The sequence below is a fragment of the Triturus cristatus genome, chromosome 3_2, assembly GCF_964204655.1.
Source record: "Triturus cristatus chromosome 3_2, aTriCri1.1, whole genome shotgun sequence".
NCBI lineage: Eukaryota > Metazoa > Chordata > Amphibia > Caudata > Salamandridae > Triturus > Triturus cristatus.
Genome location: NC_140584.1, coordinates 773,101,820 through 773,122,914, shown reverse-complemented (window position 1 = coordinate 773,122,914; position 21,095 = coordinate 773,101,820). Strand labels below are relative to the sequence as shown.

The 21,095-nt window shown below is 43.5% G+C and overlaps 1 protein-coding gene across 3 annotated transcripts in view; it reads left to right on the top strand.

Moving 5' to 3' along the window:
• The window catches only part of PIKFYVE (phosphoinositide kinase, FYVE-type zinc finger containing), a 2,037,960-nt gene that overhangs the window by 464,973 nt on the left and 1,551,892 nt on the right, over nucleotides 1-21,095 (top strand). For all 3 annotated transcript variants that reach the window (XM_085648834.1, XM_085648836.1, XM_085648835.1), the window contains 2 exons: nucleotides 15,645-15,783; nucleotides 16,631-16,788. In XM_085648834.1, coding sequence (XP_085504960.1) covers nucleotides 15,645-15,783; nucleotides 16,631-16,788 — 297 coding nt within the window. The remainder of the gene's footprint in view (nucleotides 1-15,644; nucleotides 15,784-16,630; nucleotides 16,789-21,095) is intronic.

Sequence of the window (21,095 nt, the reverse complement as noted above, 5' to 3'; positions counted from 1 at the left end):
GTCCTGAAACCTGTCCTGAAGTCTTTGTCACCTGTTCTTTCCCAGGGGACCCTTCCAGCTCCTTAGCCAAAGGGTTGGTTTCCACACTATTCTAGGTAAATATATTTCTGTGTAGTATGTCATTGTACTTCTCTCTCTATCCTCTCTTTTCTGAGTACTGTCATTATGAAACTTTATTCTAATGTAGGTGACTGATTATTGAAATAATTGACTTTCCCTCCTTGGAGAAACGGAGTTCATACTGTATTTTTGGTTTTTGCTCACGTGAATTTAACTAGATAAAACATTTAAACTTTTCCAGAGTCTGTGGTTATTTCAAATAATAAAAAAAGATATAATTTTATGTCATTTCACCATCAACTAGTTCCAACTAATAGGTCCATTGACCAGAGGAAAGAACTTTTTGATCAGTGAAAGATTAGTTAAAATTTGACAGGAAACTAATCTCATAAAAAGGCATTTATAAAAATTGACCCCCAGCAGTATTTACTAGCCTATGTGAATGTGTGTTTATGGGCCCAGGTGAGTATATGGTGTTTGAGTACCTGAGGTTGGTAACCCGCTGGATCACTTATATGTATCAAAAAGGAAGGTTTGAGTCTGGCAAGAGGTTTGAAAGATGGATTAACCCCAGATCTCTTGACTGGGAGTGAGTTGTTGAAAGGTTTCAGCTGTCTCGGCCCATCATTTTGTTGTGTTTGTTATGTTTGCCCTCATTGACCGAGGGTATGCCCAGACGTGGGTCCCTTGCTTGCTGTGCCACTGGATTCATGCTAGCCTGGTAGTTCGGGCTTGACTGTTCCCCTAAGGAGCAGGGTCAGGACTGATTTGCTTATGGCTTTGCCCAAACTGGGGTGGCATGGTGAGCAAAAGTACAACTGATTAAACTCGGATCTCTTGATTGAGGGTGAGTGATTGAAACGTTTCAGCACTCCGTCCATCATCCAATTGTGCTTGCTAAGAGGTTTTACTTGCCAGGTCGACATGGCAGCTTAAACTGCATACACAGGCTTTGCAGTGGCAGATCTGAGACATTTTTTAAGGGCTATTTAAGTGGGTGGCACAACAAGTGCTGCCGGCCCACTTGTAGCATTTACTTTACAGGCCCTGGGCACATGTTTTGCACTTTTTAGTGGGACTTATAAGTAAATGAAATATGCCAATTGTGGATATGCCAATGTTACTACATTTTCGGGAAAGAGCACAAGTGATTTAGCATTGGTTAGAAGTGGTAAAGTGTGCAGAATCCTAAGGCCAGCACAGATGAAGTTAGCAAAGCAGGAGACTTGAAGGAAAAATTTTAGGGAACACCACGCCAAGGATGACAGGTCTAACAAGTGTGCCCCCCCCCCTTTCACTAGCTGAAAGTGGGGAGGGCAACTCAACCCATAGGGAGTTCTTTCGCTAAGGCTAAAGAACCTGGAGAAATCCTCCGCATTGGTGTGGTCTGTTCTAGGATGGTGTTCCACCATAGAGTCCATTCCCTGTAAGGAGATGGACCACATTGTGGTAAATATTTCATTACCGGTACAATTTTTATGCGGTAAAGTCTATTAAGAATAACTCAGTAAATATAAGAGGCAGAATCTGTGGTATTAGAGGTTTTAAAAGGCTTTATTCCTATACAAAGGAATACAATTCGAATTGTAGGCATTCTATTCCATCACCACGAAAGTTCAGGAAGGAAGGGCATATATTATTGACAGATAGGCAGTTTTATAGAAAATACATTACAGTGAAACAGATGCAAGAGGCGTAACAGCTGATAGTATAGATAAAAGGTGCATACGTAACTAATAGAGGCGTATACATGGGCGTAATTTAATAAACGTCATCATACATGATGTCACAAGTGGGTGGATCCATAAGAGAATCCTGCAATGTCAGCAGAAATATTTGGCAGAGATGCGCGCGCAGCCGCATGACGTGTGATTGACGTGCAACTAGAGGGTGAAGGGGACTTGACATTTAGCTCTACATGTGGAGACAGAAGTCTGGGGGTCATGTCAACCTAATCCCAAATCATATCTAATATCCTATGTTTAAAGAACTGTGTTATCCAAAAGGAGAGGTCTCTAGGATAGAATCTATTCTATACTGACTGTTAGTGCGTGTACAAGCGTCTAAGTGTCTACACTAGATGCGAGGGGGTAGGAATATTCCATGGTAACGGGGCTATGAATTACTTGCATGAGGACAGCGAGGCCTGGCCCTTTGCACGGTAGCTGGAGGAATGTTTACCTAAACTACTAGACAGGAATGCATCGGATGAGGAGCGGAGTAGATAATCTTGAAGGTGAAATACAGTTTTTTGGCAGGCGACAGGCTGGATCAGGCACCGTTAGCCGCGCAGGGAGTAGGACAAAGTTCATGGACACAGATGCAGGCTCAGACTGGAGCTTTCAGAGGCAGAAGGCAGGAAAAGGCTTGATGACAGAATTCGGGCCTACTCGCCTGAATCTGTAAAATGTGGAAAGTGAACCACATAAAGTCGGTGGCCTTTCATACTTAGGAATGGAATATCTGACCCATTCATGGCGAATCTGAAAGAGGACATGTTGACGGTGGACGCACATATATTTGCGTCTTCAAAACTGGAGCAGGAGGGAACATACATGTACTTATAGCATGTACATGGAGCCGTTGGGGTCTACGATAGGGGACATAACTGATCACAAAATTCATATTTCCTCATTCCCTCCTTGTCCCCTACGGACCCTCAGGAGATATCGATCTTCATCAATCCATCGATCTGTTCATATAGCATCATTTGTTCTTCTTTCTTCTTCCGGGATCTTGAACGAAAACTTGGATGTGGGATACACGAGGTGGCACACAGACCACAAATCGCTGGCCCACATTGTAGACATAAGCAGCAACTGAATAGTATGAGAAAGCCAATACCTAGGAATGATAGGATTCTCCATCCCCAGGCTGACAACACGCCCCAGAACCAACCGGACCAAGTCCAGGTGCCTGGACTCTGGTGTATCTGGCTTACAATCTTATGAAGGCGAGTTATGGCTTTATATACTGACGGCGAATTTTCTGGTATGAAAATGCAGCAACTTGATCCGATGACCCTACAAGCTCCGCCCCTATCGGCCAGGATGACGTCAAGGACAAGACGATTTTGAAGCACAACAATCCGCATAGCAGACTGCTCTTCTGTTAAATTGCCTAAGGCGGAAATAGTTTCGTTCACTACTGCTTCAAGGGTTCTGGTTAATCTACGTATCAGCTTACTATTAGTGACTGTACCTATATAGGGAAAGAACCCTTTATTGAAATCTGTGTATTTTTCCCATGCTGTTTCAGTGTAATCGACAATTGGGAGATCTCTCTGCTGTCTATTGTGTACTAAATGGGTATTTCTATGATAATCAGGAGGAGCTAGGAAAACAGGTGGCAGAAGGAATGCTATGTAACAGGTACCATCCCAATCTAGAGGTAGACGTATATATGCGGTCTGGCCACATATAAAGTAGGAATGGCGAGAAGCTCTAAATGTAGACTTGCCTTGATCACTGAATTTTATTACAGTGGTGCATTTACTATGGCCCATGTGTATGGAACCATTCTTTCTTACACATAATTCCCCTTTTACTGGGAATACTGACATGGCGGGCAAGATTGGTGTAGCTTCAGATTCAACGTTCAGGATCATAAGGTTAAGTGTAAAATTACCTAATCCATATACTTCATTTTCTAGATCAGTTCCTGATCTTCTGGGAAGTCCCTCCTTGTTAGGGTAGCAGACTTTAAGCAAAACTAAGTTCAGGTTTCCCCATACCCAGTTATCTTGATAAACTGCGGAATTTGAATCTAGGGAATTAATCAAACTAAACCATGCTCCACAGGAGCCATTGTGTGTGAACGGATAGGGAAAGAGGGGCAAAACTCCCTTATAGTTCTGATAGGGAGGGAGTCGGCCACATATCCAACAATTTGTGGCATTGCTGGTTTGATGGGAATGATGTAACATACTAATGAATGTGTTGTTGCGCAGCGCAAATCTATAGGACCACTCATGCGGAGGTAATTCGCTAAAAGAATGTTCTGCAGTTACATTGTAAGCACGCTTAAGAATAGGGTAATACATGTGCAATAGTATGCTGACAATGATGATCAGAAGACTTAGAAAAAACAAAATTAATAATGTTAGTGTGCAGTGACTGCGAAGTGATTTACAATACGCATGCTTCTTAAGCTGCATCTGATGATTTCTTTCTCTATTCCGGTCTAGAGGATACATGTCAGAGACAAATTCAACCGATTCACCTTGGAGAGGACTTAAACAATCAAATTGTCTGACTTACTAGACCTTAGTTTTAGTTTATAAAGTTCTGATTTTGATTGCTCAACCAAGGGGAGCTTTGAGTCTGTCTGTGAGGGAATACAGGGTTGAGTATTCACACTGGATGGTAGTCCATAAAATTTCTTGATATGACTCGAGTGCAACCACCCTTTCCGTCCCTCGATTTTCACGGCTGTCCTTGTAGTCAGTAGAACCAACTTCGGTGACTTCCACCTAGGATCCAGTTGGGTCTTCCGGTCAAAATTCCTGACCAGAACCAGGTCCCCAGGAACCACGTCATGGGGCTTCACCTCAGTATTATCGGGAAAAGCTGCGGATACCTGTGAACGACAAGATTGTAGTGCAGACATCAAGGAAGCCAGGTAATCTGTCAGCATATTACAGTCAACATCAGTGATTTTGCGAGGTATAGGCGTCCCCCACATATTTGGTGGTCTACCGAAGATTTGGTGGTCTATCGTACGGGGATAGCCCTGTTCGAGAATGTGCTACCATTCTCATGTAAAAGAGCGCAACTGGTAAGGCTACTATCCAATCGACTCCTTTTTCTCTACATATTTTGGACAATCTAATTTTCAGAGTTTGATTATGGCGTTCCACGAGACCTGCCGCCTCGGGATGTCGGACACAGTGGAATTTCCATTGGTAGCCTAATAAAAGGGAAACGTGTTTCATTAGTTCGGATGAGAACGGCTGGCCGTTATCTGAGTAGACAACACGTGGTAAACCGTACCGTGGGAAGAATTCTCGAACTAACTGTTTGGCAGTAGTCGGGGCAGTGTAATCTGAAACCGGGTATGCTTCTGTCCAACGGGAAAGAGCACAGACAACTACGAGAACATATTTGAATCCTCGACATCGTTCCATCTGGATATAATCCATCTGGAGGACTTCAAAAGCATGATCGGGAGTTTGAAATCCACCCTGCTCTACGGGGATGCTTTTACCTGGATTAAACTGACAACATATCATACAGGTACGAACTTTTTGTTTAGCTGCTGCTCGCAGGTGTTTGTTGAACCAAATGTGTTGAATGCTGTCTAGCATAGCTTTTTCTCCTAGGTGCGCTGGACTATGTATTGTGTTAATGATGACTTGAACCATTGAGTCGGGAAGAAACCATATAGATGTTTCCTTCGTCATCCATCCTTGATCCGTTTGGATCCCTCCTAATTCAGTCCATTTCTTTATTCCTTCTGGTGTAGCATGTGTCTGTATGTCAATTACATCAAGGGCGGGATCCTTAACTGTCATGCAATGTGTTGGTGTCGGAACTATTGTCTTTGTCATGTCAGTTGTGTGAGTCTGATTCTGAGCAGTCTGTTTAGCTGTTCTGTCAGCTAGGTCATTACCCTGAGAAATGATATCGGTAACTTTTGTGTGGGCTTTGCATTTCATAATCGATATTGCAGTAGGTAGATGAATCGCGTCTAATAGGGCTTGAATGAGGGGTCCGTGTTGGATGTGGGCACCGTGAGAAGTTAAATAACCTCTCTCTCGCCACAGTACGCCGAAGTCATGGACGACTCCGAATGCATAACGTGAATCTGTGTATATGTTGACTTTTTTATTTGTGGCTTGAATACAGGCTTGTGTCAGAGCGGTGAGGTCTGCTGCTTGAGCTGACAAAGTGTTAATACAATTTGTTTCAATGACTTCAGTGTCTGTTGTGACTGCGTAAGCGGCCACCAACTCTCCTGTACTTGTTCTCATACATGACCCATCTACATACAATGTCAAGTCTGGATCTGACAAAGGGATGTCTGTCAAGTCTTGTCTGGGTTTCGTCGTGATAGTAATGATTTCGACACAATCATGTGCCAATGGATCTGTTCCGCCTACTGGTAACAGTGTGGCAGGATTTAACGTATTACAACGTCTGATTTCTATATGTGGCTGAAACAATGTTAATTCGTAACCGGTGAGTCTCGCTATAGTCAAGTGTTGTGTTTGTGTGCGGTTCAAGAGAACCTCTACTGCGTGTGGTACTTGTACTGTCAATTGGTGTCCTAACACTATGGCATCGCTTTGTCTGATTGCTAAAGCTGTTGCTGCCACTGATTTCAGGCACGCAGGAATTGCCTGAGCTACTGGATCTAATGTACTAGAGAAATAAGCACATGGTTTGTGTGATCCTGCTTGTTCCTGAGTGAGCACTGACAAAGCAGTACCTTCGCGTTCTGTAACAAAGAGTGTAAACTGTTTACTGTAACATGGTGTTGCTAGGACAGGTGCTTGGCATAAAGCTTTCTTTAAGCTTTCAAAGGCGTGTGTATGTTCTTGAGTCCAAGGGAGGACAGTCGATGTGGCTGCCTCCTGTGTTGTCAACTGGATGAGTGGTTTTGCTAGAAATGCATATTGAGGGATCCACTGCCTACAGTATGAAGTGAGGCCTATAAAAGCCCGTACCTCCTTTTGTGTCTTGGGTGGTGGCATGTTAGCAATTAACTGGATGCGGTCGGGTGTAAGCTGCCTTCCCTCCTTGGACAGCGAGTGCCCAAGGTAAACAACTCGCTGGACACAGAATTGCAGCTTAGAAGGGGACACCTTGTGCCCCTTGTCGGCCAGAAATTTCAAAACCGTCAGTGACGCTGTCTCACATTCATGTTCGCTTCGGGCGGTGATCAGCAGATCACCGACATATTGAAGCAAGGCAGTGTTAACTGGCATGTGGATACTGTCAAGTTCTCGTTTCAGTGCTTGGCTATAGATGCTGGGGCTTTCTGTAAATCCTTGAGGTGCGCGTGTGAATTTAAAACTTCGTCCATTTAAACTGAATCCGAACAGATATTGACTTTCCGGATCGATTGGGACACTAAAGAAAGCATTCTTGAGATCAATTACAGTGAAGAACGTTGCTTCTGAATCAATAGCTGTGAGTAATGAAGAGATATCTGGGACCACAGGGTATTGTGGTACAATACATTTGTTTAATTCGCGCAGATCAATAACTAATCGATATACTGGTGGTGCTTTTGGATCCGTTCTTTTAAGAATCGGAATTATCGGGGAATTACATACATTGGAGTCAGTTTCGACAACTACTCCTTGTGCAATGAGCTCGTCAATGATTTGCAGTAAAGCCACTACAGCATCTGGTGGTAACTTGTATTGTCGCATTCGTGGTAGTACTATTCCTGTTTTCAGTGTAACTCGATATGGTGTAATGTTCATGCAACCAACATCAGTGGGGCCTTGTGCCCATAAATGTGTAGGTAAATTCTGCAGTCGGTGATCCATGTCTCTGGACACGTAGTGACCTTTAAAGTCACGTAAAAATAGTCGTACTCCTTCCGGAGAACAACATATTATGGCTCCTAGAGCTTTCAATGTTTTTATACCTAACAAGTTTTCTGGACATGATTTAGTAAGCAATAAATCTGTAGTACGTGTCAATGGACCAACTGTAAGTGGAAGAGGTTGTGTTACGTCATTAATTATAGGTTTTCCTGAGAATCCAAGGGAAATATTCTGTCAGCCTGAGAGGGGTGCCCCTGGAACTTCACTGCGTCTTATAGTTGTTCTGCTTGCCCCTGTATCAAGTAAAAACTTTCTGTCTTCCCCTAATAGTTCACTATGTACATAAGGTCCCTCTTGGTCTACAGGAACCTCAATAAGGGGTAAGCCAACTTCCCTCTCTAGGCTATCTCATGAGTACCGCTGATAATCGGGATAATCTGTTTGTGCATACTGATACATCTGTTGTGTTGTCGCTTGTGTTGCAGCAATAGGCTGCGCTTGTGGTGGTGCTACGATCTGTTGTGGAGCTGCCTGTTGCGGAGCTAGTTGTTGCGGAGCTAACCTAGGTTGTGTATGCTGAGGGATTTGTTGTTGATTCTGATCCTGTCTAGGTAAACGTGGTCTCTCCTGCGTTCTACCTGTGGCAATATTATGTTTCAGGACTGGACAATCGTGTATATAATGACCTGGTTGTTTACAATAGTTGCATGTCCCTTTCGCAGGACCTGCGGAATCACCCTTTTGATGACCATCGGCTGGAACTGACTGTGCAACAAGCATTTTAATTTTTGTATCTTTCATACGTCTTTGTTCGTGTTCTTGTTCTTCTCTAATTCTATTGTGGTGATATTGTAACATCTGTAACATCTGTGATGGGGTATTACCTTGCCAGGTACTTTCGAATTTCAATACTCTATTCTTGACTTGCAGCAGAGAATTTTCAACTAATTTTGTCACAAACAGATGTGGATATGACTCACTACTGGCTTTTATGCCACTATTTATACTAAAACATTTTTCAAATCGGGAATAGAAATCACTAGTGTCTTCATCTGGCTTCTGTTTACAGGCTGAGATTGCACCCCAGTCTTCCTTTTTCGTAGTTAATAAACGTGGCAGTACCTGTATTAGTAATCCTGCTAGTGCTGTAGTCTTTTCCCCAAGCCCTGCTCCTGCAGCTCGGGCCTTTTCTTCGTTTTCTAATGCTGTCCAATCTATCTTTTGGTCTCCCACCTCCCATTCCTTTTCTTTGAGTTTTTCGTAAACACCGGCGGGTAATAGGACTTTTAATATTTTCATAATGTCGGGGTAGGTATACTCTCCCATGAGTAACATGTCTTTTTTCTCACGGTGGAAACCTGCTGGGTCCTTGTCATGGCTGGGTACTACTTTCTTCATTTCTAATAATTCCAGTTTAGTTATCGGCGTGTACACAAATACGCGTGTAAAATTATCACCGTCACCTCTGATTGGGTGCACTTCGCGTAACGGGTTCTGTCTATCTATGTGATACATTTTTCTTCCCATGATGGGAACTGGAACGTGTTCCGGGCATACGAAATTTAAATATTGGTTTCGGGATTCTAGAATTTCTTTAATCAAATCAGTACCTGACCCTCTCCATTTATTCGTGAGTAGTTCTGTCAATATGTCAGGTAAGGGTCCTGGATCAGAGTGTTGGCTTTTATATAATATAAGGAGGTGTTGAATCATGTATATACTAGCTAAGCGCTGTTCGTATGGGTCAAGATTCAGAAACGTGTGTGCAAGTACATCATCATTGTATTCGCCGGGACTGTCAGCCCATTGTACTGCTGACCTGGCTAATTCTTGTTCGTCCATGGAATCTAGCATGTGGTACCCCCTTCGATCTCGGAGTAATTTATCAGCGGCTTGGAATAGGTGTTCAGGGGATTTTGTATTTAACATAGGGTTTGGAAAATGTCTATTATATTCTGGACGTATTGGACGTATCGGGTCGTTAAAACCTCTGGTATTATTATGGGGTCTTCCTCTACCTACATAAGCTATCGTTTCTACTTGCTCTGATTCTTGCTCCTCCTCTTCTTCTGATTCTACTCTGTCTGTTTCTCGTCTTTCTTTATGTATTCGTTCTACTTCCTTGCGGATCTTTCGACACATGGCGATTATACACGCCTGTCTATCATGTTTCTCTTCTGATATGTTCTGACCCCATTTGGCAAGTCTTTGCATGGTTTCGTGATCTGCTCCAGGCCTGTCTTGATTCCTAATTACACAATTTATGAAAAAACGTAGTAGTTGTCTTTGGACATCCACTTTCTGGTATTCCATAGCTTCGTTAATACTTTCTGGACCTCGCCCTGTTTGGACAAAGCGATATATTTCGTCTAGGTGTTCACCCATTCCTGGTATCGTCATTAAATATAATGTAGCTCGTCTTATACGTAGTGATGATATGAGCAATTTATCCTGTCTACCTGGTACTGGGTCGTATCTACAATCCACAAGCTGTTCTTTAAACATGTCGGATGTCGCTAGTTGGGGTGTACGTTGGAGTGCTAAATCTCTAAGAGTCTGTTTATTTCGCGGCGGTGTGGCAAACATGTCTGTCGTACCTCCTGTAGCACCATCTGAGGTGCTAGGCACGAAAGGATTCGTTGGGCGTAGGATAGAGATTGTAGATGCGGGAAAAACTGTAGAAACGGACGGGCCTGTTGGAACTTGTGTAGGAGTTTGTAGTTGCGGGGATACAGACGAATGTTCTTGGTGTTGAACACCATCGGCAAGCGGTGTGGGTGGTATGGCATTAGCATACTCGAGAGCTGCGTCATCTAAATAGGAGGAAAGGAAAACGTCCTTTGCTGTTTTGGGATGTGTTTTGGGATGTGCTTTTATCGGGAGCAATGGAGGGGTTAAGTCTTTTGGTATTTCCGGGGTAGCCTTAGGTAACCCTTCGGCCAGAAGAGGATACATACCATTCATAAGAGTGTTTCTTTGTCTATCTACTTGTTCTGATTTTACTCGGGTACCTTCCTCAAGTAATAGATTTTCTCGAGTTTTATTTGAATTCTCTCTACCTTTCTCTTCCTGTCTGAGTGCTTTTTCTGTACGTCTATATGATTCTTTACGCCATAATTCAATGGCATCTTTCTGTGACTGTCTGGCTTTTTTTTTCCATAATTCTTCTTCTACTCTCATGATGCAATCTGCATCCCAGGTCCCCGCTGCGGGCCATCTCTGACTCTCTGGTAATTCTTTGGTGTAGTCTACCCATAAATCAAGAAATAATACGGCATCTAGGCCATGCTTATGATACATAAAGTACCCTGGAGTGTCCCTAGGTGGGATGGGAACAGCTTCTTCGAGTACATCTTTTCTAGTTTTGATCTGTCTTAGTTTCGAAAAGAGCGGCATTTTTAGACCTTATTACTAGAACACACTTTATACAAGAAAATACAATAATAAACAGTCATTCACACCACAATATATAGAACGTATTTAAAACATTTAACACTTAACAGTTTTTCGAACAATGATAACTAATAGAAAACTAGGTACTGACATAATACTGACACTAGATAGTACTTATTTATATGCAAGACATACTATATATACTGCTAAACAGTACAGATACACTGCTAAAACAGTGCAGACCGGATTTGTGTACCCAAACCCGTCTTGACCGGCACAGACTATGTGCACGTTAAATGCCTCCCCGGTAATGGTACTCACCGGGTAGCTCGGAACGGAAGGCCTCGGAACGGAACTGAAACTGGACCGAACTGGACTCGACTCGACTGGACTCGGAACTTCGGAACCTGGTGGGACTCTGTATACCTCGGATCTTGCTCTCTCAGCTAGGCTCTGGTCGGGATACTTCGCACTTCTCACCGCCTCGTCTGGGTGTTGATCGCAGCCTCAGTCGTCCCCGCTTGGCCGGAGGGAGATACAGGAAATCCTGCAGGTACGCGTTTTTGTCCGTTCAGCTGTGGCAGGAGACCGGGCCTGCAACGCACCGCCGGCGCGTGAGATGAGAAAGTGTCCCTGTTCGGGCGCCAATTTATTTCCTCAACATCAACAGTTTGAGGTTCTCACCCCTCATCTTCATTTACTATCTGAGGGGTCTGTGGTCTGTCCTAACCTGGAAGTGAGTACCAAAGAGGTATGGTCTTGGCTTTTTTAATTCCCAGACCACATCAAAGGCTTCCATCTCTATTGCACTCCACCTCAGTTCCCTGAGAAGTAACCTTCTACCGATGAAGGCTACAAATGGATCTAGGACCTCTTTGCCATGCTCTGAGGCATCTGTCCCCACAACAAATTTTTGTGAGAAGTCAAGGGCCTTTAGCACGGCCGAGCACATGGCCTCCTTCAGGTTGCCAGAAGCTTTCTGTCACACCTCTGTCCAGATTACCTGATGTGGCTGCTTCTTGAAAGTCAGCTCTGTCTAGGGACAACAATGGTGCTATTTCCCTTTGTAAATCTCTTGTAAAGGCCAGTGAGGCCTAAGACAGCTCTCACTTCTGTCTGAGTCTTGGAGGGCTGCCAAGCCAGAATGCTTTCAGTTTTGGCCTGTAGGGGCTGCACCTTGTCTCCTCCCACTTAGTGACCCAAGCCGGCCTCTTATTTCTACCCTATCCAGCACATACTCTGCATAGGCTGATGCACTTCCCTGAGTGGCACAGGTGTTCCTGCCAGCTAGAACCGAAGACTGCAGTATCGTCTAGGTGTGCGGCACTGAAGTTATCCAACCAAGCCAGGACCTGGTTGACCAGCTGCTGGAAGGTGGCCGTGGCGTTTTTAAACCCCAAGGGCATTACCCAGAACTGGAAGTGCCCTTCTGGGGTTTAGAATGCAGTCCTCTTTTTGGCCCCCTCAGTCTAGGCAATCTGCCAGTACCCAGATGGTAAGTCAAATGTGCTGGACAATGTGGCAGCTCCTAGCCAATCTTTGAGCTCACTGGTTGGGGTGTGCGTCAGTCTTGGTGACTGCAGGGAGCCCACGGTAGTCCACTCAGAACCTAGGTTTGAGTGTAACACCTAGAGGTGCACTCTTGGGGACCAACACCACTGGGCTGGACCAAGGGCTCTTTGAGAGCTCATTAGTCCCTAGCGCCAGCTTTTTAGAGACTTCCTCCTTAATGCTTGCTCTCACCTTATTAGACAACCTGTACATTTTACTTTTCACAGGCAAACTGTCCACAGTATCAATATCATGGGTACATCATGTAGTGAGTTCTGGGGCAAGGGAGAATAGAGGGGCAAACTGTCCCAGCAATTGGGGGCAGTCTTTGTATCGGCCTAGGGTCAGTGTAGGGGCGAGGCTTTCACCTTCCACTGACTCATCCTGCCCCTTAGTTGAAAAGGGATCGGGAGAGGTTCACTCTCCTCTTCCACCCCATCAACAGTGAGTAGGTTAGCTCAGACCTCTCAAAGTGGGGCTTGAGGTGAATGATATGACTTGCCCGCAAAGGTACCTGGGAGTCTTGAAGTCCACCAAGTAGGTGACATTACTCTTGCACCCCTCCTAAGGCCCAGATCAACAGTCTTGCTGGGCCCTGGGCTCCACTGGCTCCATCACCCACACTTTTTGAAACTCAACAAAAGTGTTGAAACTCGACAAGAGCGTTATTCTGGTCATTATGATGTTTCATGTCCTGGCTTCCAGATTCTTCTTGAGTTTCTGGAAGTGGGCTGTCTGGAGTGCAGCATGATAGCTAACCATATTCTGGGGAGCCTCCCGGTACCTTGCTCACAGCCCTCCTTCACCAAACGGAGAGGTCCTCTCACAGGGTGCCCATACAGAAGTTCAACGGGGCTAAAGCCATCTCCATTCTGTGGTACCTCGCTGTAGGCAAACAAAAGGCATGCCCTACTTCCACCTCATGAACTCAGAATGTCCCAAAATCATACACTTTAGGGTCCTTTTGATCCTTTCAACAACCCCATTGGTTTGTGGGTGGGAAGGACTCGATAAATTGCAGGTTAACCCAAACTCCTTACATATGGCCTTCATATACTCTGACATGAAGTTGGTACCACGGTCGAAGACCACCTTATTGGGGAAGCACACATGAGTAAAGATCCCCATCAGTGCCCTGCCCACTGAAGGTGCAGTCACAGTTCTTAGGGGGATAGATTTCTGGCACTGAGTGGCATGGTCCACCAAGACCAGGATACCCATGGCCAAAGGTGGTGCCAACAACAGGAAATGGTTGCAGGGGGCTTCCTCCTCCACCGGCTTGCTACTTGCCTGGCAGGTAGGTCGGGACCAGCCTTTTGTTACTCCACCTTCCTGGTGGTGCTGTTTGCTGGAATCCCCTCTTTTTGACAATACTCCTTGAGTTGGACCACAGTGTAGGATTCTATGTTGGCCAGCTCAAATTCAGTTTTTATAGGTGAGGCCACAACCACAGTTATACAAGTAGAATAGGAATGAATTTAGAGAAAAAGAAAGAAGCCTATGAGGGAGAATTTAAAAACTTGAGTTGGTCTTAGATGTGGAATGGTAGTATACAGCAAGCCACTGTATGGCACTGCACAAACACAAGCCCTATCCTCACTGCTAATCACCAATTTTAGAAATTGGATTGCGGCTTGACCAGGCTTAAACACTAGTCAATCAGTAACCCGATTTCCTAACACATATCATATATGAATTGATTGTGTATTTGCAGAGGGCATCATTCCTTTCGTATGTTGCCTCTACGTACACCACACATCACCACCATACAATGCCCTCATGCAGAAGTGAGACTGCACATCTGCACAGATTCACAGACCAGTTATTCAGACCTTTTCCTAGGGGTATAGAAAATATGCCTGTGCCCCTTCCTATAAATAAGCTACCAGTAACTGTCTTTCTCTCAACAGCCTATCTGGGAGTAAACAGTGACCCTCCAAGGGGTGCGGATACACTTTGTGTGTACTCTCAAACCAGCAGAGTCTGGGGAAAGGAACAAAATTAGTGTTGTGCATGCTATAGTGGACTCAAGATTTCTAATTACTGGATATGGTTGAGCCTGGTTTAGTTCACACTAACTAGGCCCTCTTTTCCTTCATTAATTAAGGGTCCTTCGTTAAGATTTTCCCGCCTTCTTCATTAATAGAATGGTGGTTCAAATTCAAATTATCAGAATCATTTAACACATATGGATTTGGTGAGTGTATCAGCACATCTGGCTGGCATTCTTTTACCAGTACCCTTTGGAACACATTCTCATTTGAATTCTTTTTTCCCCTCAGGCTGTCTTTTCTCCTGTCCCCCAGTCCTGAAGAAGACCCGCCATGACATTAGCTTTTTTTTGCGTTTGTTAGGGTCGAAACGTCGACGGATACTTTTGTCCAATCATCCTTAGGTCTCGTTGTCCTTGAATTATTGAGCAATTTGTGCTTGGACTTGAGCTACTGAAATTATATATTGTTTTGACCTACAAAATGTCTTCCTTTTTCCCTGCAAAATCTCTTCACTCCCATGTATATACACTCAGTCACCTTCTGTCACTTGGGCACTTTATTCACTGTAAATTTGTCACTTGCGTCGTTCCGCCTTTTGAATAATTATACAGCCCTCATCTGTATTTTTGATTAGGTGCATTGTTTGATGAAAAGAAAAGTAAAAAAGCTTTTTGATACCGTCTAAAAATAGTTTTTGGTATATGTGTTCCACTTCCATCAAAGATTTATTGACATTACACAAATGTTTTGAACTGTACAGACATTTTCTTACCCGCCAGAACCAATTGTTTTCTATGATATACTGGAAAGATCAAGCGCAGTGCTGACCAGCACACACAAAATTAAGTCAAGATGTGGTAATGGTGGTAATTTACTCATTCGTACTTTTGAAGTTATAAGCATAACACTTGTTGCTTAGCAATAAAACATTCTAGTATGGCTATTGCTTTTCTTAGATGTATATTGCTTATGCTACTTTGCAGAAATTTTCATATTTAAAAGTATTTGCTTAGACTTCAAATCTATTTTACCGTTAACATGTGAATAGGATAGTAACAAATTATATGAAAGGATATTCAGAGGTTGCGGAGTATTGTTTATAGTTTAATTTAGATAAGCATAATTATTATTTCTTTCTCTACGTTCAGGTCAGCAAGCATCACCAATCTGTCACTGGATCGTTCCTGCTCTCCTATGGTACCACCTTATGAGACATCTGTTAGTCCCCAGGCCAGTCGCTCCTACCTTAAAGCAGACACCAGCGATGATGAAAGAAAAATTCTTCTGGTACAGTTAGTTGTTGGAAAAATATTGCATACCATACTGACATTGGCTGAGTTCCTCTTTTGACCCTCTCTTACATGTATAAGATAGAAGCTTATAACTAAGGTGCACATAGCCATCTCTATGTATGATGCTCAGTGTATTCAGTAAACATGTTTAATCTCTTTCATAATTGTGTAAGCCATTAAATGCTTTGTTGGTTGTCATCAATAGTAAGTTATGTACCTTACCAAAGCCTGTAGTAAGTCTTGGTTTTAAAATAAGCCTCTAAACATTTATTAAATGTAAACAACTTATACATAAGACATGTAGACTATTTTATCAACACTCACATCGCACACCCATATTTTATCCGTTGTGTGAAGATGCTTTATCCAACTATTACAACATAATAGTAACATGAATCGCAAAAGTAAATACACTTGAAATGCTTAAACACAAGAAGGTATGGAATGAAACAGAAGACATTATTCATGTACGGGATTCATCATGTCAGCAAAATATCATACCCTTTCTTCAGCCTGAAATGTTCAAGTTATAGTGATGTTACATGCTCATTGGGAAAATATCCTATTCTATCCGTAATGATCTTGGAATAAATAGCCTTTTCCCCATCTTTTCACTTTTCTTATTACCTCTGTTAGCAGTTACCAAGAATTAAAGTGAAAGGGGATATCTGCTTTTCTACCTTGGCTGAATGCCTTATAGTAATAGTAATAAAAGCAGGCAGGAAACAGTGATCTAATGAACCATATTTGACCACTGTTTCCTGTTTGAATTTTTGATTCTACCATAAAACAGTGAACAGTACAGTATCTGCTGTTGACATGAATTCATTTCTATGCCTTAGGACTCCATTCAGCTGAAGGAACTGTGGAAAAAAATATGTCACAATAGCAGTGGCATGGAGTTTCAAGACCACCGATATTGGTTGCGGACACACCCCAACTGCATCGTGGGAAAGGAACTGGTCAATTGGTTAATTCGGAATGGGCATATAGCTACGAGGTATGTAGATAGGATATAAACTTTGGCCTTTTCTTGGTACCGTTGTTTGCTTATTAATACTCTGGCATTTCTTCAACTGACTTTGTCAAAGTTCCTACTATGATTGTTGTTCTGAATGGAGTTGCAACTCAAAGACCACAACAAAATACATTCTGCACAAATCTGGCTGTTAGCAGATATTACTTAGGAAGCAATGTATGCAGATATTACTTAGGAAGCAATGTATGCAGTATTACTGCTCAAGATTTTAATGATGGATATGCATGAACATACAGGGTGTACCACCTTGCAAGAGGCTTTCATTGTATGTTTGGAACCTGCAGAAGACTGTCACAAAATGCCTGGACCATGAGAGAAGCCATGCAGAAAGATGGTGAGCCTGGGCCAACCATTTAATAGCTTTACTTAAAATGCAAAACTTTCTCTAGTCAGGAGGAATTGCATCCTTGGTCTTACTCTCTTTTCACGGGTCCACTTGCTAGGGAGAACCCCAAGAAAGATTAGTTATGGCTGGTCATATTCAAGAAGTGTATCCAAGACCAAATACGACCACCACAGTTCTCAAATTGTTGGGCAACAGCCTGTAACGCATAAAGGGAGACCGAGCAAGTTTCATTGTGCACTGGTAAATTTCATACTGTCAATGGAAGGGATGGAGAGTCTCTCCCTAACCCTGAAATACTCACATTATTAGGGAGGGGACATTAAACAATAGAAGAGAAAGCCGTCATGTCCACTATAGAAATAAAATAAGCCTTCAGGTAAACTACCATCTTGTACATTGTGCAGTCTTCATGTCAAACTCAAGCAAAAAACATGTCTACAGTCAACATGGAGGATGGGCAAGAAGTGCAGGTAAGAATGTCCCTTGTCTGGCAGATGGGTATATGCCCCTGCAGTTAGTGTCGGATTTGTGAGTGAAAATGATATCCTGACTATTATTTTGCCCCTGGCATCATGCTGCATGTGCGCAGAGGCCTAAATCTGTTTCTGATAGTGTGAGGTAGAGGGCCTGTATGGTGACCTGGAGGGGGACACCAAGCTTGCCCTCCTAGTAGCCAGTGGACAACTGTACATGCCGTGTGTGTATCACGTTAAGTGGTCCTAAGAACGCACCGTGTTTACGAATCTACAGTGTGATTATACCTTTTTCCTGTGTCATTGTGAGGATGGTCTGCAGATTTTACTCGTGTAGGTTCTTCTGTGATGTGAAACTGAATCTTGCACTGTTGTCCTGAGTGCATATGTGTGTATCGGTGCACTGGTTGTGCAGCACATGTATGGGAGTGGGACTATGTATCTTGTGTTAATCTGCCTACTGTGGCCTGTGGAATCCATATTGGATGCCCCTGGTTTAGGTGGCACAAGACAGCCTAATGGCAAAGGCGTCACCCTCGAAGCTGGAGAACCGGGTTTCTGTCTTGGCAAGGGACGCTCAACATTCTATGATTATGTCCAGTCTGTGATTCTTCCTGTGCCTTACTAAATCAATGTGTCAGTCTGTAATGTAACTGATGATACCTTCGGGTCCAGTCTGCGCTATATAAAACTCAGGGGAAAAACAAAATGAGGATAGCATCCCTCAGACAGTGGAAGTATATTTCTTGAATTCCTGTGCTGGAACGTGAAGATCCAGACACCGACGTGAGGAGGATGGAGACATGGATACTTTTAGACATTCCTTTAAGACCTTAATTTAAGTGGGTGGCCACCACTGGCTCTCGTTTTTGGGCACTAACACTTCTTTTTCTTCATCAGATATTGTCGGTCAGCAAGAGAGGGAAAATACACAAACTTGAAAACAGAGATTAGATGGGGAAAAAAGCCAGAAAGGGAGAAAGCAGGTAGCGAAGTGAGGTAAAGGTTTAGGGATAGTTTGGTAGTGGATTAAAGAGGCCCAACATTTAACGGCACTGGCTACAGGCTTCTGAGCAGAGCTGTGGGCACCAGCACTCATTCTTTTACAAATTAAGCACTGAATAGAAGTGAAGGGTGACACTGTAGTTTGTTGTTCAAGGGGAGCTTTCTAGGCCAGGATTGCCCTTTTCTCTGTCTTCAATTACTATCTCAGGAAGGCTGATGAAATCCAGGTGCAGATAACTTGCACTTCATTCTATCTATGTTGTAGATACTCCTAGGCGCACCAGCTCCATTGCTGCCTGCTGTGAGAAGCATACTTTTGTATAAAGTTCTTGTCTGGAGGGCAGCCTGAAAATGTAATTTAGAAGACCCAAACTGGTTCTAAATCCAGATCCCTTCAGGAAAAAGTGTATAAAAGTGCCATATAAATCAATCCACTGTGTTCCAGTCTCAAGTAAGTTCTCATTGACCAAGAAAAGGAATGCTCCCATAGAGTACTCGAAGAGATGCTGTGCACCCAAGGCTGGTGTTTGTCTGACAGTTTCCAGAAATAACAGGCCAATACCTGAAGTTACCGCTTTTTGCTTCAGGACCTAAAGGTTTGTTCAAAGAGCCAAGAAGCCTGCCTGCAGGCTTGGATGGAGGGTGTGTGACCCTGCAGGAGACAAGACTATCTAGGAGAAGACCACTGTTTTCCCGGAGTGAGGAGTTCCAGAGGAAGCCAACTTCCCAAGAGAGCCACCCACCAGTGTTCCTTAATATAAACTGGTCGCCCTGTCGCTGGGTGAAGTTCACAGTTGAGGTATATCGAGCTTGTACACGAGCATGTAATAGTATGAAGCCTGATGGTTCACTGCAGGCTCAAAACATTGGTGCTGCCACAGCTGTCCTAGAAAGGAAAACCGCATTGCTGTAAAATGAAAGATCTCTGAACTGCCCATAGGTCACAACTGCCCCCAGGGATATACCTGTGAGAAACTCTGCCTGAAGGCTTCACCTGCCTCCGCTGAGCACCTGACCTCAGCTGGACAGTATGTCGCTGCTTCTGGAGTTGGGTGTTGCTACAAACCCTCCTCCTTGAGAATGTCCCACTAATCCAGTCTTGACAGTGTTGCCACTGCCATTCCCCCATGAAAGAAGGGGCAAAATGTGATGGCGAGAGTGGCACTCGTGTCCACTGTATAGCCCGGCAGCAGCAAACAACCAGCTGGTAAACAGCGTGGCACAGCCTGCAACAGACTACAAGAAACTGAGTTGTGTAGGTGAGCCAGATGCATTTGCTTGAAATTATTTACAAAAGAAATTATAAAAAACATTGCGCTGAATTGTTCATTGAGCCAGTGAAAACTTTTGAGCCCTCAGAACCCGAGACTAATCTTGCCTGAGCGTTGTGGATGATAATAGCGGGATCTCGACCATAAGAGGTATTAAAATACCATAAATGCATGGGAGGGTTTTGTGCCTCACTGTTGGAATGCTATTTAGAACAGCCCTCTATATCATACTTATTGAATTGTGTAGTATTTAGCACTGCTATGATATTAAAACACTTTCTTCTTTTCCATAAAAGAGCAGCACAGGGCTTCACGTTTAGTTATTGTGTTTGTTGCTTGACTGTTGAGTTCTAAGCTCTTGCCCCCCACACTACCTGTGAAAAAATTGGGTGTATTATACAGTGTGGTTGTAAGACCTCACCATGTTATATACTTCTAACCATTCTATGAATAGTCAGGCTTCGTTAGTCAAACCTTAGGTCAAACCCAGGTAAATGGCTTTGTGCAGTGTGGCTTCAACCAAGGAACAGCATGTGTAAAGCATTTAAACCGCACCAAAACAAGTGATGGAGAAAGAAACGAGACTCTCAAATCTGATACTAATTTATAATATAGGTTATATTTGTATGTATTTAAGGACTCCAAAATGAAAAAAAATCCACTGGAGGGTTGCAGAGATGCATTTTTTAAAAAAACATAAATCATGACGTTTGACTCAACCCAACAACATAGGCAAATTAACACATTTTACACAGAAATGTTTTCAGCAAAAGTTCCATCAAGGTTGAAAGCGGTCACTTTGGACTACTTTGGATGACCAACTCTGACAGGAGATCCAGTATGGTCCAAAGTAACAGTTGCTTGTGCAAGAAAAGCAGTATTCAGTCCAGTTCCAGCGATAATGACTATTTGCCATTGGCTTCTATGGAGTGGTCCTGATGCAAAGGATAGAGGATGCTGTAGGGATGACGGGGGACTTCCTGGGGCTACTCCTCAGCCCACAGTCCTGGTATGGCAACTTGCGCCACAGGGGTCGACGTCCCTCGAAGTCTTCTTTGGTCCAGCAGAAGTCCATTTGCCACTGGACTACTGGTCTCCTATCACAGTCAAACCAGAGGTACCCTTCTTCTGGCAAGAGCTCTCCTTCTGGGTCACCAAACTGCACTCCGATAA